The sequence below is a fragment of the Carcharhinus amblyrhynchos genome, chromosome 16 (genome assembly GCF_965287045.1).
Source record: "Carcharhinus amblyrhynchos chromosome 16, sCarAmb.v2.hapA, whole genome shotgun sequence".
NCBI lineage: Eukaryota > Metazoa > Chordata > Chondrichthyes > Carcharhiniformes > Carcharhinidae > Carcharhinus > Carcharhinus amblyrhynchos.
This window is the reverse complement of record NC_137339.1, coordinates 9,865,960-9,893,629: the sequence shown is the minus strand read 5'-3', so window position 1 is coordinate 9,893,629 and position 27,670 is coordinate 9,865,960. Positions and strand designations below refer to the sequence as shown.

The following is a 27,670-nucleotide window of genomic DNA, read 5'->3' as shown; positions in this document are numbered from 1 at the left end:
CTGATGGAAATTAATTGGCAAGACTATGGGGATGAAGTGGAGGAAGGAGGCTGTTTGGATTGCTCTGTCTATAGAAAGCCAGTATAGATTCAGAGGGGCCAAATGCATTCCTTCTATGCTATGTGACTCAGCAATTTACTCATGTAAATCTTATTTGCACCTTTATATCCTTTTACAATGTAGAAACCAGATCTGTGTGAGTAATCCAATTGTGGTCTAAACAAGGTTCCTGCAAATTTAAAATGACTTTTCTGCTTTTCAATTGTATTCCTCTAGAAATTAATCACAGTGCTTTGTTTGTATTTGGCCTTGTTAACCAACATTGCTACTTTCAATGATCTGTGATCAGATCCCTTTACTCATCTACCCTGTTTAGATCCCATTATTAAATATGATGTTTCAGTGATAAATAGATTTTTACTTATCTGGCTGGCTCTCCTCGAGTTCCAGTCATAAGTTGCTTTGTTTCCTTCCCTGGAAACCCAACCAATCATAGAAATAACTTGGTTTGCCAAAGCAGACCTGTCCAGATCAGGATTGAAGGTGCTGCACCAATTTAAGAACATAAGAAGTAGGAGCAGGAGTAGGCCATCTAGCCCTTCGAGCCTGCCCCGCCATTCAATAAGATCGTGGCTGATCTGAAGTGGCTCAGTTCCACTTTCCCGCTTTCTCAATAACCCTTAATTCCCTTGCCTACCAAAAACCTATCTACCCGTGACTTAAATATATTTAGCGAGGTAGCCTCCACCACTTCAACAGGCAGAGAATTCCAGAGATTCACCACCCTTTGAGTGAAGAAGTTCCTCCTCAACTCCGATCTAAACTGCACCCCCCCCCCCTTATCTTGAGGCTGTGCCCTCTAGTCCTGCTGTCCTTTCTGAGCGGGAAGAATCTCGCTACCTCTACCCTATCCATCCCCTTCATTATCTTATATGTCTCTATAAGATCCCCCCTCATCCTTCTAAACTCCGAGTACAGACCCAGTCTATTTAGTCTCTCTTCATAGTCCAACCCCCTCATCTCTGGTATCAGCCTAGTGAACCTCCTTTGCACTCCCTCCAAGGCCAAAATATCCTTGCGCAAGTGCGGCGACCAAAACTGCACACAGTACTCCAGCTGCGGCCTCACCAGTGCCCTGTACAGTTGCAGCAAGACCTCCCTGCTATTATATTCTATCCCCCTCGCTATAAAGGCCAATATCCCATTTGCCTTCTTGATCACCTGCTGCACCTGCAGGCTGGGTTTTTGCGACTCATGCACAAGGACCCCCAGGTCCCTCTGCACCGTAACATGCTGCAGCTTTTTGCCCTTTAAATAGTAATCCCTCCTATTATTCCTGCCAAAGTTTCTGAGCACCAGACAGGCTGGGTGATCTGTACCTTGATTTTTTGCCAGTGCTGCTGTGGAATGGGATTTTAGCAAATGTGCTTTGTTATAAATTTCCCTTCTCTGAGTGCAATTCTTTTTTTACATTTTGTAAAAAGACATTCCCTCAAGTGTAATTGTTCCCTTTTATAAATGTGCACCCAGTTTGCCTAATTTCAGATTGTGTTCATGTTCAATTATTGTTCTTCTGTCATCTTTGGATCTTATTTGGCACAGTGGTTAGCACTGCTACCTTACAGCGCAGGGATCCAGGTTCGATTCCCAGCTTGGGTCAAGCTCTGTGAAGAGTCAGCACGTTCTTCCTTGTTTGCGTGAGTTTCCTCTGGATGCTCCGGTTTCCTCCCACAATCCGACAGACCTGCTGGCTAGATGTATTGACCATGCTAAATTGCTCCTTCGGTGTACCCGAACAGGCATCGGAGTGTGGCGACTAGGAGATTTTCACAGTAACTTCATTGCAGTGTTAATGCAAGCCTACTGGTGACGAATAATAAATACACTTAATCTTTGACTAATGAGAGAAATCTGAGATCTTTTCTTGTTTTTTTGAAAGGAGAAGTAATATGATTTTTTCAAGTCAATGCAATTTAATTCATTAAACTTTTATTGGTATGATCCATATTAAAATTCATAAACCATTGTTACATTTAGAGTTACATTGGATGCATGCACAATAATTATATGCCTTTATCTTGATTGTTTTTAATCATGTGCTTTACCATGCACTGTCTCAGAGAACGTAAGTTATCTACTCCTATGTCTTCATTGTTCTTGTTTACTAGATCAATTTAAGTGCGGCATAACTTCACTCCAGTCCTCCACTGCCGCCTTCACTATTTTGGGGTTGTACCACAAAGGCCTCTGCATCCCATTTTCCTCCAGTGAGACCAGCTAGGGCTGAACAGCTCAATTGTAAAGCTGTTAGAATGTCTTTGGGATAGTTTCTAGAACAGTGTGTTTTAGAACTAATCATGGAAGAAACCATTCTGAATTTAGTGATGAGTAATGAACAAGAATTAGTTAACAATATAACGATAAGGCAGCAGCGGGCGACACAGTGGCATAGCAGTTAGCACTGCTGCCTCTCAGTTCCAGGGACCTGGGTTCAATACCAGCCTCACGTCACTGTCTGTGTGGAGTTTGCACATTTTCCTTGTGTCTGCATGGATTTCCTCTGGGTGCTCCGGTTTCCTCCCACAGTCCAAAGATATGCTGGTTAGGTGGATTGGCCATGATAAGTTGCCCCTTAGTGTCAGGAGAATTAACAGGGTAAATACATGGAGTCACGGGGATAGGGTCTGGCTTGATGAGCCGAATGGCCTCCTCTGCACTGTAGGGATTCTACGATTCAGTGACTCGTGTGGTTGAATTTGATGTTAGATTTGAGAGAGATGACAAATGGTCACAAACAATGGTTTTTAATTGAAACAAGGAAATGTTAAAGGAATGGGAAGTATTAATTGCATTAAGCTCGGCTGAACTGTTTAAATGTTCTTATAGACAAGCAATAGGACGCATCTTTGGAATTCTGCACCACAAAAGGCTGTGATGTTTAATTGTTGAGTATATTCAAGATAAGATCAATAACTTATTTGAATCTAAGGGAATCAAGGGATATGGGGATCAGACAGGAAGTTGCAATTGAGATTGGAAATTAGCTCTAATTTTATTGAACGGTGGAGGAAGCCTGAGGGGCCACATGGTCGACTTCTACCTGTTATGTTTTTTATTTTCATGCATCAGATTTGTTCAACACATGAAATAAGACCAGTGCGTACACACAAAAGATAAAGGTTCTACTTATGTCGTTATGTAACTACAGTCAGTAAACGAGGTATCAAGCTCAAGGCTTAAGAAATGTCAGGAAATGTGGAAATTCAGCAAACTGGGAGAGCTGTAAAAAAAAAAGCAACAAATGGATATGGAAAGTAATGTGATGCAAAAAGAAAATGTGAAAAAAAAACCTGCAAGGGACATCATAGCTAACTGAAAAGCCCTTTACAAATATGTTGAGAGAGCGTGGTAAGGCCCATAAGGACAGATGTCGGTGGGATTACAGTGGGTAATGAAGAAGTGGCAGTCTGATGAAATGAGAGTTTTGTATCTGTGCTCACAATGGAGGAAGGGGGCACAGTACTAGTGGCACAAGGAAACCTAAAAATGGAGGAACTGAGTGGATTTATGTATTTTTAAAAATGGTAATGGAGAAAGTAATGGGACAAAAGAGATAAACAAATCTTTAGCACGTAATGTGTCCAAGATGAGGAAATTGCAGATCCATGAGTCACAATTTTCCAAAACGCTCCAGATTCAGTAATTGTGCCCTTTTGGATTTGGAAAATTACAGAAATGAATTCCTTATTAAATAGAGGAGAGAAGGAGAAACCAAAAGTAGATGTACACTGTTATTTTAAGTTACAAAAGATACTAGAATATATAATCTAAGTTCCGAAGGATACTAGATTATATAATCATGTACAGAATTACAGAGGACTTGAACAAATGTCACCTCTGAGAGTCAGCATTGATTTGACTAATCTAGGTGGAAAAGGTGGTGGAGGGATGGCTTGAGGCGATTTTGAGAGGATGCCTAAACAAGACCTCGATCTGAAAGGTTGAACCAAATGTCTATACGAAGAAAGATCCAGGTTCAATCTTTGATCAATGCTGAGATGATTCCCGCCAGTTTAAAATTTATTTATTTATCAGTGTCACAAGTATGCTTACATTAACACTGCAATTAAGTTACTGTGAAAATCCCCTAGTTGCCACACTACATCTGTTCAGGTACACTGAGGGAGAATTTAGTGTGGCCAATGCACCTAACCCACATTTCTTTCAGAGGAAACCAGAGCACCTGGAGGAAATCCACGCAGACACGGGGAGAACATTTAGACTTTGTACTGACAGTGACCCAAGCCAGGGGGTGAACCTGGGTCCTTTGGTGCTGTGAGGCAGCAGTGCTAGCCACTGTGCCACCTCACGTAACAAAAGTTTACAGATGATTCCAGATCAAAGAAACTTTCAAAACCACTGCCAAGAATTGGAAGAGTTCAGTTTCTCAGTAAAATCAATATTTTTTTTTGCAGGACATCTTTGAGTGCTGTGTGCAGCTGGTCACTCATGTATCATTCATGTATGAATCTCATCATTGTCATCAAGCTACTCATCTGTGGGAACATCACCGTCGACTGAATCACATTCTTGCCTGTAGGAAGGGATTGCTAATTAGCAAACAAAAAGGTAAACCTCGGCTGAGTTTTTCACTTCTTCCCGATTGCTAATCCAGGACACTGAGATCATTTTCAGCCTCCACTACTCCCAAATTGATTAAAATCACTTAAATTAGCACTGACAGAGATTAAACATGGATCTTTGTTTGTTAACAACCCCTGCTTTTCTTCAGGTATGAGAGGAGCATTAGGCTGCAGTCAGTGAGAGGAGAGAATAGAATTTATTTATTAGTGTCACAAGTAGAGTCATAGAGGTTTACAGCATGGAAACAGGCCCTTCGGCTCAACTTGTCCATGTTGCCCTTTGTTTTTTGAAAGACTAAGCTAGTCCCAATTGCCTGCATTTGGCCCATATCCCTCGATAGCCATTTTACTCATGTAACTGTCTAAACACTTTTTTCAAAGACAAACTTGTACCCGACTGTACTATTACCTCTGGCAGCTTGTTTCAGACACTTACCACCTTCTGTGTGAAAAACTTGCCTCTCTGGACTCTTTTATATCTCTGCCCTCCCACCTTAAACATATGCCCTCTAGTTTTAGACTTCCCTACCTTTGGGAAAAGATATTGACTATCTAGCTGATCTACGCTCTCATTATTTTATAGATCTCTCTAAGATCACCCCTCAGCCTCCTATGCTCCGGAGAAAGAGGACCCAGTCTATCCAGCCTCTTCTTATAACTCAAACCATTAAATCCTGGTAGCACTCAGTAAATGTTTTCTGCATTCTTTCTAGTTTAATAGTGTTCTTTCTATCATAGGGTGACCAGAGGCTTATATTAACACTGCAATTAAGATACTGTGAAAATCCCCTAGTCACCATACTCTGGCGCTTATTCGGGTAATGCAAGGGAGAATTTAGCATGGCCAGTGCATCTAACCAGCATGTCTTGCAGACTGTGGGAGGAAACCAGAGCACCTGGAGGAAACCCACACAGACACGGGGAAAATGTGCAGACTCCACACAGACAGTGACCCAAGCCGGGAATTGAACCCAGGTGCCTGGCGCTGTGAGGCACCAATGCTAATCACTGTGTTACCTTGAATATAAGAAGAATGAAAGACTGATAGTGTAGAATATGCTTTAAAATATTGTAATTGCATTTTTAAAATTGCAATCCAGTTGTTCCTGATATGAGTAACATTGATGTATACTTATTCTGATTAATGCCATTGTCAGTTATGATACTGGATGAGCGTTCAAAGGCCTGGCCTAATGATCCAGAGATCGGAGCTCAAATTCCGCCATGGCAGCCAGGGAGTTTAAATTCAATTATGAAATAAATCTGGAATGAAAAGCTAATACACTAATGGTGACCATGTAGCTATTGGATTGTTGTAAAAATCCCTCTGGCTTATTAATATTCTTGAGCGAAAAAATCTCACATCCTCGCCTAGCCTGATTCCAGATCCACACCAGTGTGGCAGACTCTCAGCTACACTCTGCAATGGCTTAACAAACCACCCTGTTAAGGGCAAGTAGGGATGAGCAATAAGTGCTGGCCTTGCTGCTGATTACCACATCCTGAGAATGAACTAAAAAAAAATTACAATGCGAGAGCAAAATTGCTTTTAAAAGGCTCAATCCCTGGAGCTGCAGGCCTAACTGTTAAATTTTTCAGAGCCTCAGTTTTTATTTGGTATTCCTGCAATTAACCAATTGTGAACTTTTACGACTTGATTTGTTTACTGGTTATTAATTAATTTTCACTCTGCACACAGCCTCTTTGTGGTTTATCGTTTGGCATCAATCTGAAACACTGGAAGAATAGATTCAGATGACTTACCTAATCTAGAAGGCATGCTTCTCTCCGCATGGTCTACAGCAATTGAAGAAATGGACCTGGAGTTAGTGTTGGACAAGGATCAGCTGAGCCTTGAAGTCCGGGAGGATGATTTCACAGTCTGGATAGCTTTCAAGGGGAATGTGAATGATGATGACTTTGTGAATAAACTAGACATGATCATTAATAACATGTCATGCCTTCTGGGGATGGGTAAGAATTCTATTCAAAGGATTAATGCTTCCAAATCGAGCAATCAGAATCTAATTAAGTTTTAAATGCATTTGCATCCCACTAAGTTGGACTCCCATTTTTTTCCTTCCCCTTCATATGAAGTTTAGAGAATGGACAAAGATTGCTTACTACTTCCAATCACTTCTCATTCATCTTGTCATGAGTGGTGGTGTTTATCTTAGTTTGAGTTCCTTCATCTGCTGATCAGAGAATGATGAAGATTCCAGTGTCAGGATATTTGACCTAACCTGTCTTGGTTTGAGGAAACATGGCTTGAAGGCTGAGTGAAGTTGGATTACAAAAAACACATTGCATCTGACTGAGCTGTGATTTTTCTATAACTAACCTCTAACCTGAGCCACTTTAATTAAGCATTTAATTAATGGTTAAACTTTGTGGCTTTAAAGGGATACCATCTACATCTTGGTGGAAATGTAACACACATGCGTGATACACCATAACCTACGGTTTCTTATAAAGCAGTGCTGCATTAAGTTCAACTATGATATTTGCATGTGTGTTTTTGTTAATAATCAAACCAGGCTTTTGGGAGGCAAGCACCAAATACAAAACATTTGCTAACTTTTCAACCAGGTGCAGAGAAGCTGAGGCCGGAGAAAGTGGAACCATGGAACAGTGTTCGTGTAACGTTTAATATTCCCCGTGAAGCTGCAGAGCGATTACGACTGATGGCTCAGAATAATAACCAGCAGCTCCGTGATCTGGGCATTCTTTCTGTTCAAATTGAAGGTAATTTGCCTACTTTTTTTTCCAGTTTTCACTGTATGCAATATTGGACAGATGGGCATTTTAGCCTGGTTATACACAATTTCAGCAACAATACTACAAAAACGAATGAGAAGTCATCAAGTACAGCAACAGATTTAGTTTTTATAGTTCCAAATTTATTTATTAGTAGTATTCACAAGTAGGCTTACATTAACACTGCAATGAAGTTACTGTGACAATCTCCTAATTGCCACACAATATTAGATAGATTGGGCTTGTATCTATTGAAGTTCAGAAGAATGAGGCAATTTTATTGAAATGTTTAAGATTTTGACAGTGTAGATGCTCAGAAGGTGTCTTTCCTTTTATGAAAGGCTAGGACTTGGGGAGTTAGGTTAAAAATACTGAGTCCAGGATTTAAGATGGAGAGGAGGCAAAATGATCCCCCTGAGAGGGTCATCAGTATGTCGAGAGAGAATTTAGCATGGCCAACGCACCTAACCAGCATGCCTTTTGAATATTGGGAGGAAACCAGTGCACCCAGCGGAAACCCACACAGACACAGAAAGAATGTGCAGACTCTGCATAGACAGTGATCCAAGACTGGGAATTGAACCCGGATCCTTGGAGCTGTGAGGCAGCAGTGCTTGCCACTGTGCCTATAGTGCTAATTGTGATGTTTGATTAAAATGTCTAGTTTTGGATGCAAAATGAGACAAGCTGTTAATTATCTGTTTAAATTTTTAATGCATTGCACTTCAAAAATCTGAAAATGTATTTAAAATAAAAGGAATGTTTAATTTTATTTCAGGTGAAGGGATCATTAACTTGGCTTTGGTGCAACATCGAGGCCAAGAAATCAGAGTAAATGGGCCAGTGAATCCAATCAGAATGGAACCAGGATTTTCTTTGCAAGGAGGTCAAGGTACATAAAATATTCTATCGCTGAACACTTTTTTTTGGAGCAACGTGATTGTGTTGCTGACTTTTGAAAGCAATGCCAAAATAGTCTTTTAGGAAGCACTGTTACGTTGTTTTTATGGGGTTAGAGGGGGAGGCAATTATAAGGCAAGTTGAGTGATTACACTATATAAAAAATCACAGTTATGGATGAGTGGGGGTGTCTACGTTTATCCATTCAGCAAGTTCCCCCCATTAGCATCTAATTACTTTTTAAATTATTCCAGGATTTTGTTTTCAATTTTAACACTGGATGTTGATTCCATGATGTGGAGATGCCGGCCTTGGACTGGGGTAAACACAGTAAGAAGTCTGACAACACCAGGTTTAAGTCCAAAATCGGTTGGACTTAAACCTGGTGTTGTCAGACTTCTTACTGTGTTGTTTCCATGGTCAGTCTTCTCATTCCTGCCCTTGAAGGCAAAATGGAGTGCACTTCCCAATGTTATTTTAAAAAGATATAAGATCATTTGTATCAAGAGACTTTGAATTAACAGAAACGTGCTCTGTGATTGCTGAACCAAACACATCGCAATAAACGTAGCTTTGCTGGAAAAGGGGTTATATTTCTCAAAGCTTTTTGTCTTGCACTCATGAGGATATTTTGCAAGAATGCCAATGTGAGGGGAAACAGCAAATTTATACTCTGTGAAAAGAGAGTGCAGAATGGTTGGAAAGTGGACTCTGGTTGAGTCGTCGTCATGGAGAATGCACCAGTTGATGGTGACTGACAGTTAACTGCTGAGTATTATTTACAATTTTTCAGTGAGCGGCTGTCACTTATTTTGTTTAGCTGAATGTGTTTACCTATTTTTTCTCTGCAAGTAAAGGGCTTCTGTGTATTTATGTACGTAACTTTCAATACACGCAAATGCACCAAACTGAGAGCCTGAATGACCATCTTAAATTAGTTGTCAGTGTAATTTTAGGCACACTGAGGGTTATTTATTAAATGTTGCCCAATCATCAAATCGCATCAATGTTGGACCCTGTTTTGAGTTTTGCAAGCATGGACTTTGACTGTTAGAAACAGTGGAAGGGACATGCTGTTTGATCCAATTTGCCAGTCTATGGGAAGTACGGCCATAGTACCTAGCATCACGCTGTGATGCTAGGTTTGCCACATTTGTGTAGTAGGCAGAATGTCCTTTTGGCTTTATGGCAGCATCCTGTTAGCGATGAATACCACTTATGTTGCTACTACGGAGTAACAGTGTGAACCAGTTAGTTTCATCTGTTGCTCAAATGTTTGAGACACCTTGCCCTTTCTGGGTAATCTGAAGTACCTTTTGGGGATAGAAAGTGACAGCCTTAGACTAATTCATGAGTTTGTGCAACGTACAGCGTGAAATGATCTGGTAGTGTAGCCATTAACCTGAAGGATGCCTTTGACAAACATGTCTCTTTTTTTTTCAGCAATACTCAAGGTCTGCACTACCAAAAGACTTGTAGGCGAAATAAGAACTGTAATCAAAGAAGAATATTGTTCATTGGTTAAAGGAGTTTGCTGGATAACAAGGGAGAGGGGAAAGTGCTGTACTTTTGTGACTATTTTAGGAACTAAAAAGAAACATTTGGGCATAACTTTCAGACCATAAGATGCACAATAATTTTGGGTGACTTTTTGCCAGAAAAAAAACGTATGACTTACGGTCAAGCAAATGAAGTAATTGTTGATGGATTTCAACTTGTTGATTGTAATCGATTGATCAGTCTAGAATTTATTGTGTCTTGATATGCAAATATGATAAATGTTAATACTTGAGGATGTATGGCATGACAAAGTCAGATTCTGTGGAAATAAAAGGGGAAGTTCAAAAGTTTGCAAAGTCTTCAAACCTGGAAACATGATTGGTAGTATTGCATGTTGTTTAAGGTTACAAAATGAAATAAGGATCAGGATAATGTGTTAAATGCAAATACTAATTGGACAATTAAAGTTCCATATTTTGTTTTTTTGGAAATAGGTTTGATCAGAGTTAACAATCCATCTGCTGCCATGATGCCTTCAAGTAGCAATATGGCAGCTTCCTTGGTTAGTAGTGGAGCAAACTCAGAGCTACTGCAAAGCAGAGTACCTCATCCTTCGACTCGACCCACCTCACAGCCTGGTAAGGAGGAGATTTAATGCATTTAATGCTGTCTTCTTGCAAGAGACTGCTCTTGCACTTTCTGTGGAAAGAGTTTTCAGAAGGATGCACAGCTCTCATTTTTCTTAGGCTAGTTCCACACTTTTTTTTGTACTTGGTGTTTTAACTTGTGTGCTAAAATAAAAGTAAAATAAAGTTCCATGGTACATCATTTGTCTTTAAGCTATGAAAATATAAGCATTACATTGCCTGAATGGGGTGTAGTGAGTGCGCTTGATTTTTAAGAACGTTTCTTAAATTAACTCCTAGTCACTAAGGTTTTTGTTTATACAGTAATGAAAGGAAATCATTGTGTCTTCCAACTGTTCTGCAAACTCTGAGCTTTGTACTTTCAATAACTAAGCATAACATTTGAACATAGCATTATTCCTAAAACAATTGTCATTTATAGTTTACAAGGGAAGCAGAAAATTAGTCAAAATAGTGGGTTATTTAAACCGGTGTGCGGAGCACCTTCGCATATTTATTTATGAACTATTTGCACTCGTATATCATGTTATGGCGTGATAGGATGTAGGTTCATATTTGCATGTCTTGGCATGGGATGTAGATTCATATTTGCATGTCCCTAACATATGAGGCCTCATTTTCAAGATGTATGAAGGAGGAGGCTTTCCAGGAAGTAGGGGACTTGCACTTCACTGGCTCAAATAGGGAATGATGTGGAAGCTGGAGTGACACTTAATTTCAGTTAACATAATTTTATCTCTTTGGATGGTGATTTGAAAAAGTTCAAACCTGAAAGTTTTGTTGTCAGCCAGGCACTACTTTGTATATTTTGCATATTCTCCCTGAGTCTGCGTGAGTTTCTTCTGGGTGCTCCGGTTTCCTCCCACACTCCAAAGATGTACAGGTTAGGTTGATTGGTCATGCCAAATTGCCCCTTGTGCCAGGCGATAAGCAGGGGTAAATATGAGTTATGGACATAGGACCGGGGTGGGATTGTTGGGGCAGGCTTGATAGGCCAAATGGCTTCCTTCTGCATTGTAAGGATTCTATGATATTCTATGCAAACTTGAAGCAGTTTAATTTTATTTAGTTTCCTATTGTTACAAATATTTTAATTTTCTATCACATTACAAGGTTGGAATTTCTGGAAATGTTACAAATTTGCACATCATGCATTAAATATTCCCTTGGGTTCATTGTCACTGGTCGCTCCCTCAAATGGAATGTCTATCCCATTGAAGGAGTGCACCTTTTTCCAATACGTACATAAATTATGTGAACTGGTGATTTAAGTTAAACCTTTGCACATTATTGTCTACTGTAATGTCAGATGCACCACTTAAATTCTCCTGGCTTCGTTAAAGGCTGACTGCAAAGCACTCCAATAACTGATGCTGTATTTTCATACCTACTTGATCTGTACTTGGGAGTTGAGTCTACCAAAGGTGTTAATAACAAAGGGCTCTAAATTGAATTGACCATAGGACCTGACATAATTTTTAATTATGTAAACAATTTATAATTTAATTCTGCAGGTATGGTCAACAACCAGAATCCTTTCTTCCTCCCCAGAGCTGAAATGTCTAATACCAGGGGGCGTGCAGTTAAAGTGAGGGGGGAATGTTCAAAGGACATGTGAGGGGCAAGTTTTTTTTCCACACAGAGCATGATAAGTGTTTGGAACGTGCTGCCAGGGGTGGTGGTGGAGGCAGTTATGCTAGGGATGTTTAAGGGGCTTTTAGATAAGCTCATAAAAATGCGAGGGATAGAGGGATATGGACCAAGGGCAGGCAGAAGGGATTGGATTAGTTGAATTTGGCATCATGTTCAGCACAACGTGATGGGCCGAAGGGCCTGTTCCTTTGCTGTACTGTTCTATGTTCTATTCAATGAAGGTTGATGGTTTTTCAAGACTGAATGATTGAATCTTTGCTAACATTTCTGCTTTATCTAGTAGCTCCTGGAAATGTTCATTGTTTCACAAATGTAGAAATTTGCATAATTTTGGATAGCACACTTTTTTTAACGAAGCTGAACACTTTCTGATTACCATGGCCTCGAGCTTAATTTTTTCCTGCAATTCTAGGGAAAGTGCTACATTTCCTTGGAAGATGCATCATAAAAGCTGAATGTAATCAGTACATCAGTGTCAAATTTGCAATATATGTAAAGCATAAACTCCACAGGTGTTGAGCTTCTTCCTATCAAAAGCATTATTAGCTGTGTTGATGATAAATGGAAAACCTTTAATCACTTTGTAACAATTGAAACTGCAGCTTGAAATTAAATGCATTTTCTTTTTTTTTAAACCAGATATGGATTCTGTTTTGTCAACTCTAAGCATTCAAGCATCAAGCCACCCCTCTGGATCATTGCCTTCACAGCCTAATATTGTGCAAACCATGTCAAACGCCCGGCAGATTGCTCCAGCCAATCTTCAATCTCATCAGCTGCAAGGAGGGCGCCCTCCATTTAATCCGGCTCAGATTTCCATAGCTGCCACGTGGAACCAAGTTCCAGCAGCAATACAGTCAGCCTCTACACAGGGGGCGTTGGGAACATTGGCAAATCAGATCTGGAAGAAGGCCCCTATGCCTGGACAAATGCAACCCCAGCAGCTTCAGGTCAGGCCGACCCTGGCAACCATACAGACCCCCGCTCACCCTCCGCCTCCGTACCCATTCGGAAGTCAGCAAACGTCACAAAGCCATCAAACCTTTTCTCAACCCTGCAGCTCGCCACAGTTTGCATCACCACCCCCTAAAAACCATCAGGGAGGCCCTTCTCGAGTTCCTACGCCCTTGCAACAGCCTCATCTAACCAACAAGTCTCCAGTCTCATCTCCTTCCTCTTTCCAACAAAGTTCCCCTTCGTCGTCTCCAACAGTGAACCAGCCACAGCAGCACATAGGACCGAGGACGCCTCAGAGCACCTCTCTCCCTCAGACTTTTCAGCCAGCTGTATGCCAGAGTTCTCCAAGTCGAGGTCCCATAGTTCAGCAAGGAAACTTGCCTGCTGGGTTTATGATGCAAGCAAATCAGGTGGCACAGAGTTCCCATTCTGGCATGGGGAGTGAGTATTGCAACATTTAAAAAAAATTATATTGTCAGTAAATAAGTAATAGTGCATTTTTATTTTTAATGAAATCAAGTCAAATCCATTGGTAAATGAAAAGCCGAGGAAGTGTAAATAGTCTGGTGCACTCACTACAAATAGATTTTTCAATTACACTTCAATGGCTGATTAAAATAACAATTGCTTTAATTTGGCTTCCTTTATTTCCTCGCTATCAGTTTTATAAATAAAAGATTCTGTCCCAATGTTCACCCTTTAAGGATGCTGGATTGTTGCTGGTCAGATTTTAATATTTTGCTTTTCAATTCTTCCACCTCTATCCTTCTGAGAGTATTTGATTTGATCAATGTTGTGTCCTTCAAATAAGGAATGCCTCTGCTCAGAATGGAATTCTCAGAATCCTACAGCGCAGAAAGATGCCATTCAGCCCATTGAGTCTGCACCAACCACATTCCCACCCAGGCCCGATCCCCATATCCCAACATTTACTCATTAATCCCTCTAACTTGTGCATCCCGGGACACTAAGGGGCAATTTAGAATGGCCAATCAACCTAGCCCGCACATTTTGGATAGTGGGAGGAAACAGGAGCACCCGGAGGAAACCCACGCAGGCAAAGGAAGAATGTGTAAACTCCACACAGACAGTGATATGAATTGGGATTTGAACGCAAGTCCCTAAAGCTATGAAGCAGCAGTGCTAACCACTGTGCTCCTGTGCCACCCAATTCCCTGCCCCCACTTCAAATTTTGGTTCCTAGTTTGAGTATAGCTGCCCTGCTACCTTAATGTGCCTGCCTTAAATGACTGTCCTCATTCACCATCCTATCGAAGTTCAGATGCAACCTTTTCACTTTCACTTTACACGCCAGCTGAATGAGCTGCCAAAGATAGTGTTAACGAATTGATAGTTTTTTACAGTCCCCACAGAGAACTGGATTGGGAATGTCCAAACTATTTGCCAGGATGTTTTTAGCCTTGTTTTTCTTATGGCCTTTATAGCCATGTGAGCAATGACACTGATTTGATTTGACTTATTAAGGTATATTAAAAAAATATTGTTTCTTGCACGCTATACAGACAAAGCATACTGTTCATAGAGAAGGAAACGAAAGAGTGCAGAATGTACTATTACAATCATAGCTAGGGTGTAGAGAAAAATCAACTTAATGCAAAATAAGTCCGTTCAAAAGTCTGCCAGCAGCAGGGAGGAAGCTGTTCTTGAGTCAGTTGGTATGTGACTTCAGACTTTTGTTCCTCTTTCCTGAAGGAAGAAGGTGGAAGAGAGAATGTCCAGAGTGCGTGGGATCCTTAATTATGCGGACTGCTTTGCCGAGGCAGCAGGAAGTGTAGACAGAGTCAGTGGATGGGAGGCTGGTTTGCGTGATGGATTGAGCTACATTCACGATCTTTTGTAGTTCCTTGTGGTCTTGGGCAGAGCAGGAGCCATACCAAGCTGTGATACAACCAGAAAGAATGTTTTCTATGGTGCATCTGTAAAAGCCTCCCAGTGATCTGACTTGAAGTGTAGCAACTGCAGCGGGTTAGATGCTTTGTGGAAATGTCATGAGCGTATCGCCACTCTTCACCAGAAATGTCCCAGTGTTGTCTAATTTTAGTGCTGCAGTGTATTCTGATATCAGTGGTTCTTTCGAATGGAAGTCCTTCATTGATGCCCTTTGGCTGGAGACTATATAAATGATATCTTCATCAAACCTTTAGTACTGAGATTTGATCAAACCTGTTAGGTAATCTCATTTGTTTGAGGTTACTTTTTTCCAGTACAAAACATGCTGAATTGGTAATTACTATAATTGGTACATTAATTGACCTTTAAATTTGATGCTGGAGGCCAAGGTGCAATGTGTAGCCAGACTATTTTTGGTGTCGGTGGTTTTGAATTAATACTGGAAACATTTCATGCAGTACTGGCTCAGATTATTTGATATTCATTTTTGTTCAGATGTATAATAGTCTACTATAATTGAATTGTACACTTACTAAGTTCTGTTTGTCATTCAGAGGAAATGATGTTCGTTCTGCTTGTGTGGATTGAAATCCTTGTTGTCAAAGGTGAAAAGGAAGTGGTTTTAATGTATCCAGCATTGATTATCCCTACTGGATGACAGTATTTAATGTTAGTAATCTTGTTAGCAATGTTAACACTCTGTGGAGTCTGCACAAAGTTCCACTTCAAAAACTCGAGCTCATAATCTAGGTTGGCACTTCAAGTGTAATATTGAAGCAGCGCTGTAGTGTTGCTGTCTCTTGCATGACATGTACTGGATGAGGTGAACTATTTGAAGAAGAGGAAAGGTGTTCGCCATGGCATCTGGACCAATATTTGTCCTTCTATCAACATCAATAGAATAGACAAACTGGTTAATCTTTTAATTGCTGTTTATGGGATCTTGCTGTGTGCAAGTTGCCCCATTTCCAACATTACAGCCGTCACTCCACTTCTAAAGCGTTTCCCTGGCTGCAAAGTGTTCTAAGACATACCAAGGTCATCACAGGCAAGATATAAATACAGGTTCTTTTCTTTGCTTCAAGGACTATTTACAAGAAATTGAATTAAATGAGCAACTGCTGAGAACTCAACCGCTTCTCTCTCCTTCAGGCATGCCAAAGCGCCTTCCACCAACCTTCCCACCAGGTCAACCCAATCAGAACTTCACTCAAGCTCAGCTAAACCAAGCTGTTGCATCTGCCACATCGATGAACAGTGGAATTCTACAGGCTCAGCCGAACCAGAATGTACAGCATACAGGTTGGTTTTCCCCACAAAAGAACAAATTAGATTGATGCCTGAGCACCATTCAGGAGAGATTGGGCAGAAGGTTGGGCAGTGAGGTGGGGGAGGTTGCAATGCTGGGTGTGATAAATGGCTAAATCCCACTTTTTAGGAAAAAAAGGTCATGGGGTCAGACTTGCGGCACGGCGGTTAGCACTGCTGCCTCACAGCGCCAAGGACCTGGGTTTGATTCCCGGCTTGGGTCACCGTCTCTGCGGAGCCTGCACGCTCTCGCCGTTTCTGCATGATTTTCCTCTGGGTGCTTCGGTTTCTTCCCACAGTCTGAAAGATGTGCTGGTTAGATGCATTGGCCATGCTAAATTCTCTGTGTACATGAACAGATGCCAGACTGTGGTGACTAGGGGATTTTCACAGTAACTTCATTATAGTGTTAGTGTAAGCCTACTTGTGACTAATAAATAAACTTTTAAAAAAACCACATAATTGAACTGGAGGTTTCACATATGCTGCTACAGGAGTGAGCCAGTTGATAACTTTTAACCATAAGCAAGTTTTAATGATGAACAGTAATTAATTTTTGCATGTGTTCTGAATGCAGTCCAAATAGGGAGGGTTTCCTCCTTGAAGAAATTGAACGCAATTAGTTTAAAAAAGAAATTCACAGCATTCTGCCTTTTGTTTCCAGGTGGTCCAAATAATGCTGCTTCCCAAAATCCGTTGAATGTACAGTCACACGGGCCACCTAATGTAATGCAGGCAAACCTGGTTGGACTTCATGGAAACATGAATAATCAGCAGTCTATCACTACTCAAGTGAATGTGGGCACTGTGCAAGGGCAGCAGGGCCCTCAGTCACAGTTTATTGGGATGCACCAACAGATCGCACAGTCGCAGAATCAGATGATGAACGTTCAATCCCAAGGCCTACATCCATCGAACCAGATGATCATTTCTCGGCCCCAGCTCATCCAAAGTCAGATGATGATGGCGCCCTCCCAAAGCCACAGTCTCATTCCATCAGGACCCAGGATGACTCCACCCAAGCAGCTGCACTCACAGCAGGGTCAGCAAATAATGACTACGCATGGGCAATTGATAGGACCTCAGGGTCAAGTCATATTACAGCAAAGCCAGATGATGGGACTTTCTGAGCAGATTGTTGTCAGTCAGGTGCAGGGAAATAAACCCGGGTTCAATAATCAGAACCAGCAAAACACAATAGCAGGGCCAGGTCAGATGATGAGGGGACCGGCCACAAACTCTCAAGGTAATATGGTTCAGTTTTCCACACCAATGATCCAGCAGAATCCTCTGAATGGGAGTTCTTCTCAAGGAATTGGAATGCAGGGACAAGTACTTAGACCTTCAGTACCTCACTTAACTCAGCAGCATGGTGACCTTACAACATCAGCCAATGATGTCAATCTGACCCAGATGCTGCCTGATGTGCAAATGCAGCAGAACGTAGTTGCTTCCCACATGCAGACAATGCAGGCAGGTAGTTCTGCCGGGCCCCATTTTTCAGGGCATGGCATGCCCTTCAGTGCTCCTTATAGCACCACTGTGAGTGGGAGTCAGATGTCATTGGCCACTGCCTCCGGTTTTCCAAACAACAAAGACGTCACCCTGACCAGTCCATTACTTGTCAATCTGCTGCAGAGTGATATCACGTCTGCGCAGTTTGCAATGACCAACAAGCAAAACAACCAGAATGCCAACAAGCCAAAAAAGAAAAAACCATCGCGATCGCAGAAGAAAAAGAATAATGGACCTCAGCCACCGGAAGAGCAAATGCAGCATGTGTAAGTTTTTACATCATTGTGTTCTTCTGTGGAGCGCGCTTGACAGTTGAGCAATGTTCCGCTATATTGGAAGATAACAAATGTTTTAAAAAGGGGGAGAGAAAGAAAGCAGGAAACGACAGGCCTGTTAACCTAACATGTCAGAGGGATAATGTTAGAAGCCATCATTATAGCAGGGCACTTGGGGAAAAATTCAAGATTATCAGGCAGAGTCATCATGGTTTTGTGAAAGAGAAATCTTGTTTCACCAATTTTTTGCTGTTCTTTAAAGGAGTCAGATGTGCTGTGGATAAAGGGGAATTTAGTTTTCTGGAAGGCATTTGATAAGGAGCCACAACAAAGGATTTGCAGAAAGTAAAACCTCATGGAGTGGGGGGTAACATCTTCACGGACTGAAGATGGCAAGCTAACAGGAAACAGTTGGCATAAATGAGCCTTGTTCTGGATTGCAGGATGTGATAAGTGGCGTGCCACAGGGATTGGTGCTGGGGCTTCAACTTTTTATAATATGTAAACATGAATTGCTTGACAGGACTTATGTAAATGACTTGGATGAAGGGACTAAAGGAATGGTTGCTAAATTTACTGACAGCACAGAGATAGGTAATAAGCTGTGAAGTGGACATAGGGAGGCTACAAAAGGATATAAATTAAGTGAGTGGGCAAAAATCTGGCAAATGGATTATAATGTGGGCAAATGTGAAATTAACCATTTTGGCAGGAAGAATAAAACAGAAGCAGCACCACCACCTTCATCCAGATTTCCTGTATTCCGCTGGTCAGCCTTTAACGTTTGGACATGTTATGTATCTCCCACACTTGGCAGAATAGTTGTGGTTCATTTTCCTGTGAAGCAGCCTTGGAATATGGCAACTTTATTAATGTAAGAATATACAGCTTGTGAAAACTTTGTTGGAATTTGGTTAAGAGCTCAGAACTTTTCTCAAAGTGGCAAGAATCTTGGAAGTCTTAGCATTGAAATTATTCCTCAAATTGGGCTGCTGCTTACAATACAATTCTGCAAAATGTGTGTTTCGCACAAGTGATTCATTTCTTTACATTTGTTGGTGAATTTGCATTAAGAGTGTGTAAGTGTGCAATCTCTGTTCACTTACCATTTTGCGACCGTTCTTCAATTTTTTTGGATCTTTTCAATTTCATATTTGCTATTTGTTCCTAAAAATGATAGTTGCATGTACATGTTCCTTTACTAAAATGCCCAAGTTTTAGTGCAACACATAGCACAGTGGTTAGCATTGCTGCTTCACAGCACCAGGGACCCAGGTTCGATTCCTGCTTGAGTCACTGATTGCATGGAGTCTGCACGTTCTCCCCGTGTCTGTGTGGGTTTCCTCCCACAGTCAGACATTCTGGTTAGGTGCGTAGGGCATGCTAAATTCTCCCTCAGTGTAACCAAACAGGTGCTGGAGTGTGGCGACTAGGGGATTTTTACAGTTACTTAATTGTACTGTTAATGTAAGCCGAATAAATAAACTTAAAATTTAAGTTAATATAGGATTTTAACATAATGAATCAAGAAAAGCACTCATTTAGACAGAGACTAATCATATCTTCAGAAACACCCAAAAATACTTTTGCATGCAGTGAAATACTTTATGTAGTAACTGCAGTATAGGTGAATTTTCCAGACAGGTTGCCGCAAGTTCTCAGAGTGGAGAGGTGAATAACAGGAAATCAGTAATTTTGGTTGAAGGATTGTTGGCCGTCAAATAAATTCCCTGCCTCTCTTTGGATAGTTTTATATATATATATTATATATGTAATAATATAATATATATATTATATATGTAATAATATAATATATATATTATATATGTAATAATATAATATATTATATATGTAATAATATAATATATATATTATATATGTAATAATATACAGTATTTCTATAGTTTGCCAAATCTGGGTTGATGTACTCCTGGAGATTTCATCATATGATATTCAATCACGTGGATTCAGTCTCACAATGCTTAATCTGATGCTTTATCAGGTGACAGTTATTTGTATGGTATTTGCATACTGGTTACAAATGTGACTGATTTGCCTTAGTTGAGTGCTCAGTAACGCAAAGCCCCAGATAATTATTTAGCTTAGCCAGCTTTACTGAAATGAGCAATATCATTTATAAATCATAGAATACAAAAGAATAGAAAAAATTACGGATAAGTATTTAAGTGGGAGGCACGGTGGCACAGGAACCTGGGTTCAATTCCTGACTTGGATCACTTTCGGTGTGGGGTTTGCACATTCTCACTGTGTCTGCATGGGTTTCCTCCCATAGTCTGAAAGATGTGCTGGTTAGGTGCATTGACCCAAACAGGTGCTGGAGTGTGGCGACTGGGGGGATTTCACAGTAACTTCATTGCAGTGTTAATATAAGCCTTACCTGTGACTAATAAATAAACTTTACTTTAACTCTGCTCCTGTAGCATTTCTACAGTATTGACTGCAAAGAAAATCAAAAGTAAATTCCACTGTTTCAACCAAAAGACTAATTAGAAGTTATTTATATTGATAATGCCCTTAACATTGTGCAATACAAAGCAAGTCATGAAAATAATAAAACCGGAACCCAATTGAGTTCACCAATTCCCATACTCCACCATTGATGGGAAGGCAGTGATGCAGCAGTATTGTCATGGATTAGTAATCAAGAGAGCCAGAGTAATGTTCTGGAGATCCAGGTTCAAGTCCCACCACGACAGATGATGAAATTTGAATTCAGTCAAAGAAAGGATCAGGAATTAAAAGGCTAATGATTATCTTGGAACCATTGTCGATTGTCATAAAAACCCATCTGGTTCACTGACGTCCTTTAGGGAAGGAAATCTACCCTGCCTGTGACTCCAGATCCAGAGCAATATGATTGACTCTTAAATGCTGTCTGAATTGGACTAGCTCAGTTCAAGGCAATGAGGGCTGAGCAGCAAGTGCTGGTCTAGACAGCGATGCCCATGTCCCATGATCAAATTTTTTTTAAATCCTGTTGCAAGAAGTTTGGGCTTTGGATAAAAGCAAATTACTACAGATGCTGGAATCTGAAACCAAAAGAGAAAACACTGGAGAATCTCAGCAGGTTAAGCAGCATCTGTAAGGAGAGAAAAGAGCTGACGTTTGGAGTCCAGATGACCCTTTGTCAAAGCTCTTTCTTGAGTGAAGTGCCAAACTCCCTAATGTCAAATCACATGTACAACAGTGCATATTGAAAGCTGACGTGAGCTTTTGTCGTTGCTATTTCCATTTCCAGCTCTAGTTTCAGTCTCCTGCTCTTTCATGTTCAATTTGTGTGTGTGTGTCTGTGTCTGTGTCTCCCTTATGACCCAAGCTTGTGTATTTTACTCTCCTTCCATTTCCAATCCTTAGTTGCTGTCCTATTTCCCATTGGTCCTGTGCAGTCAACCTCACAACTGTTAATTAAGTGGTGCTTTCTGAATAATTGGAAGAACTAGGAGGGAGGACCAACAGAGCTCACGCCGTACGCTTGGTTTCAAAGCATGACAGCTGGAAAACCGTGTGGTGATGGGCTGTCATTTCAGAGTCACCAACAGCAGCAGTGAGGAGACCAGTTGCCTGTTTCAGTAGATTCCTGGGAATCATACATTTGAACCATGTGGTATGTCCTGTACCACCTTGTTGTTTTGGTCACAATTGCGTGCTCGGATTCCTTATTTGCTGCACTCTGAATTATTCTGCTGTTAGACTTCAAAATGCGTCACGCAAAGTATGAAAACTTTCTAAGCAGGGTGATACTCATAGTTTTAAAGTTTATTTATTTATTAGTGTCACAAGTAGGTTTACATTAACACCACAATGAAGTTACTGTGAAAATCCAGTAATTGCCAGACTCCAGCGCCTGTTTGGCTACACTGAGGGAGAATTTAGCATGGCCAATGCACCTAACCAGCACGTCTTTCAGACTCTGGGAGGAAACCAGAGCACCTGGAGGAAACCCATCTAGACACGAGGAAAATGTGCAGACTCTGCACAGACAGTGACCCAAGCTGGGAATTGAACCTGTGAGGGTGGACTGTGAGGCAGCAGTGCTAGCCAATGTGCTGTCCACATAAGCACCCCTCCCCTGAAAAAAAATGGCAGCATAAATGCTTGTTTTCATCTGCTGGTGGACTCTCAGCCTCTGTTAGTTTTCTTTAAGTTTGATACACACCACAGCACAAATTATCAGCAGCCTTCTCATGTGATTTACTTTGTTTCCTGTGTTGTATTTACTGTGACTTCATGTTGCACACATTTTTATTCATTTGAAAAGAAATAAACACTGTCCTGGTAATTCATGTCTTCACTTTCAATCCAGGCTAAACTTTGGTTCATCACCAATATGAGGGAAATATACTTCTAAGCAGAGTAAAAACATAATTGGGTAGAGTTTTGAACAAAATAAATGAGAAGTATTTTCAGTGTTCCAAACTCAGAAATCTATGCCCTTAAGTTTCAGATTGCTAATTTATTTCTGTAATTCAGGAAATCCATTTATTTGGAGATAGTAATTTATTTTTTATTCCCCTGTTTCCCTCCACCTCAGGTTTACTGTTCTCTTTTTAAACCTTGAGCAATGTTTTAGTTTTTTTTAGTTATTTATTAGTGTCACAAGTAGTCTTACATTAACATTACTATTAAGTTATTGTGGGAGAATTTAGCACGGCCAATGCACCTAACCAGCATGGCTTTGTACTGTGGGAAGAAACGGGAACACCCAGAGGAAACCCATGCAGACACAAGGAGAATGTGCAGACTCCACACATACTGTTACCCAAGCCAGGAATTGAACCCCGGTCCCTGGCGCTGAGGCAGCAGTGCTGACCATTCTGCCATTGTGTCACCTCAGGGCCAATGTCTCTGGCTGGTGGGATTTACTTGTACCTGCTTTTTGCTCTCTCTCTGCAACTCTTCCCCACTCACACTGCCGTGAAAAAAAACATGACTGAGATTGGCTGACTTGAGATTATGACCTGTGGCAAGTTGTTCTGGTAAATTGCTGAATATGTGATTGGAGTTCCTCAAGAAATTTTGCAGACCTTGACATGTCTGTTTCATGTTACTTTCCCCTCAGACTTGTATGGTACTGTTCACCTCTCCGGCTTACAGATTACTGCAGTGATTGATGAAATAATGTAATTATCTGTACGGTATAGAAAAACCATGTGACTTGTTTTAGGATTTCAGACACCCGTCAGATGCAGCCTGGTCTGGATGATGCGGAACAGCAGCAAATGACAGGAGAGCAGGGGGTAGGACTTGACCCAGCAGCCAACAAGTTGTCTGAATTTGCAAATCGACCTGCAGGTAAATACTTTTTGTAAGAGTGGCTAAAGTCCTGTTTAAATAAAAAAGGAAACAGTACGTGTGCAATCAAAGTTGAAAAGGAAATAGTTTTGGCGCATCTGAAATAAAGTGAAAATACACAAGCTACAGAAAAAGAAAAACATTTCACTATTTTGAGAGGCATCCTTCAGAATGCTTTTGTTTATAGAGCATTTGTGGTTTGTACCTGAATTGCCTAAAGTTAGTTACTTTTAATAATCACTGTTCAAGTGATGCCCTCAAATTGTTCAATAACAACTGAATTTAGTCTCTGCTGGAAGGCACAGTGGCACAATGGTTAGCATTGCTGCCTCACAGCGCTAAGGACCTGAGTTCAATTCCAATCCTGAGTCACTGTCTGTGCAGAGTCTGCACATTTTCCCTGTGTCTACATGGGTTCCCTCTCACAGTCCAAAGTTGTGCGGGTTAGATTGATTGGACCTGCTAACTTGCCCCGTAGTGTCAGTGGGATTAACAGGATAAATATGTGGGGCCACAGGGATCGGACCTGGGTGGGATTGTTGTCAGTGCAGTCTTGATGGGTTGAATGGCCTCCTTCTGCACTGTAGGAACCCTATGCTTCGTTTTCAATATAATGTTTTCAGCCCAAGCATTGTTCACAGATTTTAGAATTAAGTGGGATAGGTGCTGTTTTCATTTTATGCAAAATAATTCCCCTTTCTCTTCCCTTGAACTCCCCCAGTACCACCTGTCCCCACAGAAATTATGACTTATGTTTCACCTTACTTCACAGAAATAATCAGACAACAATGATTCAAAGAATATCAACATTTTCTGACATAATTAAGAAACTCTTGTTTGTAAATTTTAACAGGTTGATCATTTATCGTATGTTTCTGATCCATATTGTATGTTTCATACAGGGTTTCACATGCAGGCAGTTGATCAAAGACCTCTGAAACAAACAACTATTCAACCCATGCAACATGCACAGCAACAGCAACTACAACCCCAGCAGCAGCAGCAAATGATGATGATGTTGATGATGAAGCAGCAGCAGCAGCAGCAACAGGACTCATCAAAGAACATTAAAATTCCAATGACCCCAAGCACACACCCATCAAAGACAGCCTTAACCCCTGAAGCTTCAAGGATGCCGATGGCCCCAGCTGGTAATATGCCTGTCATGGTAAACTTGCCAGGGCAGAGTGGAGTGCCACCATCGCCGGATAAATCAAGAATACCTTTACTAGTTGGCCACCAAGCTGCCAGCACTCTAAGGAAAATGTCTTTTCAGGAAAGTCTGCAAAACATGCCATCATCAGTACCTGAGGAAGTAAATCCAGCTACACATCATACGGATGGAATCGGATCCGAACTTCCACTTTCCGTTGGAAGCCAAGTTAACGCGGGTCAACAGCCTGTTCCACCACCAAACCAAGTACTCATTACTGGGGCTAAGCCAGGGCATTCTCAAATCCCCACGCCACAAGGTGCAAGTACACAGCAGCAGGGGACTATTCCAGTGCAAGGCGCTCACAATCTTCATTTTCCCAATGCTACAACAAACACTCCGACTTCAAGGCCAAAAACGCCAAATCGAGCAAGCCCCAGGCCCTACTTTCCTCATACGCCCACCAATCGACCGCCCAGTACAGAGCCTTCTGAGATAAGCTTGTCTCCTGAAAGATTGAATGCTTCAATTGCGGGTCTTTTTCCTCCTCAAATCAATATCCTCTTGCCTCCGAGGCAGCCACCTCTCAACAGAGGATTTGATCAACAAGGTCTAAATCCAACTACTCTGAAAGCAATAGGGCAGGCGCCAACAAGCATGCCTCCACTCGCCAACAACCCATCTGTTCCTGCTGCATCACAAGTGAATAAACTGGATTCCGTTATAGTTAGTTCAGGAAAACAGGCAACTGGAAAACGGGCAAGTCCTAGTATCAGTAGGAGGTCAAGCACTGGCTCCAGCAGAAAAACTGGCCAAAATACAGGTAGACAGGGTGGAAAAATGTTGAAATCATCCTTGATCCCTCAGCAGAATCCAGCACTTTTACCAACCCTAGATGTACAGAAGAATATTCTAGCCAACTCTGCACAAATGTTATCAAATCCAGCTCCTGGAGTTTTAAATGATCCTATCAGTACAGTTTCAGGTGCACAGAATCCAACCATTTCTGTCAGGATATTGGGTAACAATCCTGAAGAAAACAAGGAAGGACCAACATTGTCTGGGAACGATGGTGTGTTGAAACAAGTCTCTGTTAATAAAGAACAGATGACCTTTGAATGCAATCCTCAGAGAATAAACAAGTTGGAGAAGAAAAATGGCCCTGAAATGCAAATAAATAAGGGGACTAAACCACTGGAACCCAGTAAACCTGGCTGGGGTTGTGATGAGAAAAGTATGACCTTACCACCTTTAAGAGAAGTTCCAATTTCACTTAATCAACTTCTGGACACTTCTTGTAGTCCTGGTGCTACCGTTAAGACCACTAGTTCCAATCAGATGGAAAAACCTGTACCTTCTGTAGATAAAACAAAAGTAGTAACATCAGATGCTTCTACTGTTAAGGAAAACCCTAGCACGTCAATCCCATCACAAACTGCTTGTGAAAGTGGCACACCCACACTGCGGCTAGATCCTGGTGAACTAAATACTAACGTGACTCAAAGTAGCACAACGTTGGCACCTACACCAGTGGTGTCTGCATCCATTTCTGTCTCAAATCAGATTACAGTGTTTGTAAGTTCTAGTCCCATTAAATCTACAACCAATGTTACGGCAGCTGCACAGACTCAATCCCAACCTCCCGTTTCATCTGTGGTCACAACTCCAGCCTTAAATAATAAAGTGATAGTGTCTGAGGTACAACCATTGGTACAGCCTGGTTCGCAGCCAGCCTTTATTTCCACACCTGTGTTTATAAATACGTCTGTATTCCAGGTTGTTAAAGAACCTTTGCTACCACAGTCAACTGCTGTACCTAAAGTAACTGTGCCCTCCACTTCTACGTTGGCGCCTCAGTCAGTTACTGTAATCCAGATCCCACAAACTGCTCAAAGTTCATCATGCCCGGCAGCTTCGCCCACCCCGTCAGTCAATAACTCTATTAATTCTACTTCTTCGCCAACAAATAGGACAGTGGTCCAGAGGTCATCACCTGTTCAACCACCATCCAGCTCTCCAGCAACTCCAAACATCTCCTCAGCATCTCCTCATAGACCAGCTGTGGACTTCAGCCTCATTGACCCTCTTCAGAATAATGGCATGACTGACCACAGCTCTTCAGCTTCATCCCATGCCACAGCAGTTGCAACGTCGCCTACGTCTGCTAGTCCAGGTAGCTCTTCTAGTAGTAGGCGAAGTCCAATATCGTCCAACAAAGGAAGAGGGAAGGTAGATAAGATTGGTCAGTTCCTTATGACCAAGGCATGTCAGAAGGCCTCCCCAGATAAAAAAGATGACCCAGCAGCATCTGAATTGGCTTCTCCAGGTGTTGATGATCAGGTGCAAAAAGCAGCACTTCCTGGTAGTCCTGAGGGAGGAGTTCCTCCTACAGAAACTAATCAGACCATTATTCCTCCTCCAGCTAGTCAACCAGACATAGGCACTTCTGTTAACGTCACACTTGGTACAACTAGCAGCTCTGCTTCTACTGTCTCTGTTTCCTCACCTGCGAGTACATTGAATAGCACTGCTCAAAACAGTTTCACGTCAGCCATCATTCCCCAGAACCCTGAGCCTGAATCTGTAGTACCTGTTGGTGATAGCAGTCTTGCAGTCTCACAATCTGAGGGAAGTTGTTCGTCAGGAGAGAAAGTGGGAACAAATAACGATCACCTACCAAATACAGGTATCTAATTGGTACTATGCATGTGTTTGCAGGATTCTGTGTAAACTAAGCACCAACACACAGTCTTATTTTTTTGAGCAGACTTTAGCTGCCTCGTCTACATTTTGAGTTGCTTCTAAAATAATTCTGATCCAGTCATCCCTGGATACCATAATGTGTCACTCTGCTCTGCTTGGAGCTAATCATTTCATTTTGGAGGCAACATTTTCAGTGAACTTTTTTGAGGATAAATATCAAAATCCCAAAACTTGACGTTAGTCTTTTGGTCGAATTTAACTAAATACTGTGTGTGATTGCACACATCTAAATCTTCCAAAACTAGTGTCATAGTTTAATTTTGCCATTAGTGATTTGATATACAAGATGTGTGGGGATCATTGAAATTTAGATATGCCAGTCCCTTGAAACATAGAGTGCTGCTTTCTCCTTTACAAAATTGGCTATGGTACATC

At 41.3% G+C, this 27,670-nt stretch overlaps 1 protein-coding gene across 4 annotated transcripts in view; it reads left to right on the top strand.

The window, feature by feature from the left end:
- ncoa6 (nuclear receptor coactivator 6) overlaps positions 1 to 27,670 on the top strand; it is a 57,500-nt gene that overhangs the window by 8,658 nt on the left and 21,172 nt on the right. For 2 of the 4 annotated variants that reach the window (XM_080204674.1, XM_080204675.1), the window contains 10 exons: positions 4,476 to 4,629; positions 6,343 to 6,617; positions 7,233 to 7,388; positions 8,179 to 8,292; positions 10,295 to 10,438; positions 12,740 to 13,498; positions 16,121 to 16,270; positions 16,941 to 18,057; positions 23,252 to 23,379; positions 24,282 to 27,218. In XM_080204674.1, coding sequence (XP_080060800.1) covers positions 6,422 to 6,617; positions 7,233 to 7,388; positions 8,179 to 8,292; positions 10,295 to 10,438; positions 12,740 to 13,498; positions 16,121 to 16,270; positions 16,941 to 18,057; positions 23,252 to 23,379; positions 24,282 to 27,218 — 5,701 coding nt within the window. In that variant the 5' untranslated portion in view covers positions 4,476 to 4,629; positions 6,343 to 6,421. The remainder of the gene's footprint in view (positions 1 to 4,475; positions 4,630 to 6,342; positions 6,618 to 7,232; positions 7,389 to 8,178; positions 8,293 to 10,294; positions 10,439 to 12,739; positions 13,499 to 16,120; positions 16,271 to 16,940; positions 18,058 to 23,251; positions 23,380 to 24,281; positions 27,219 to 27,670) is intronic. The other 2 variants (XM_080204677.1, XM_080204676.1) reach the window with 2 other exon arrangements.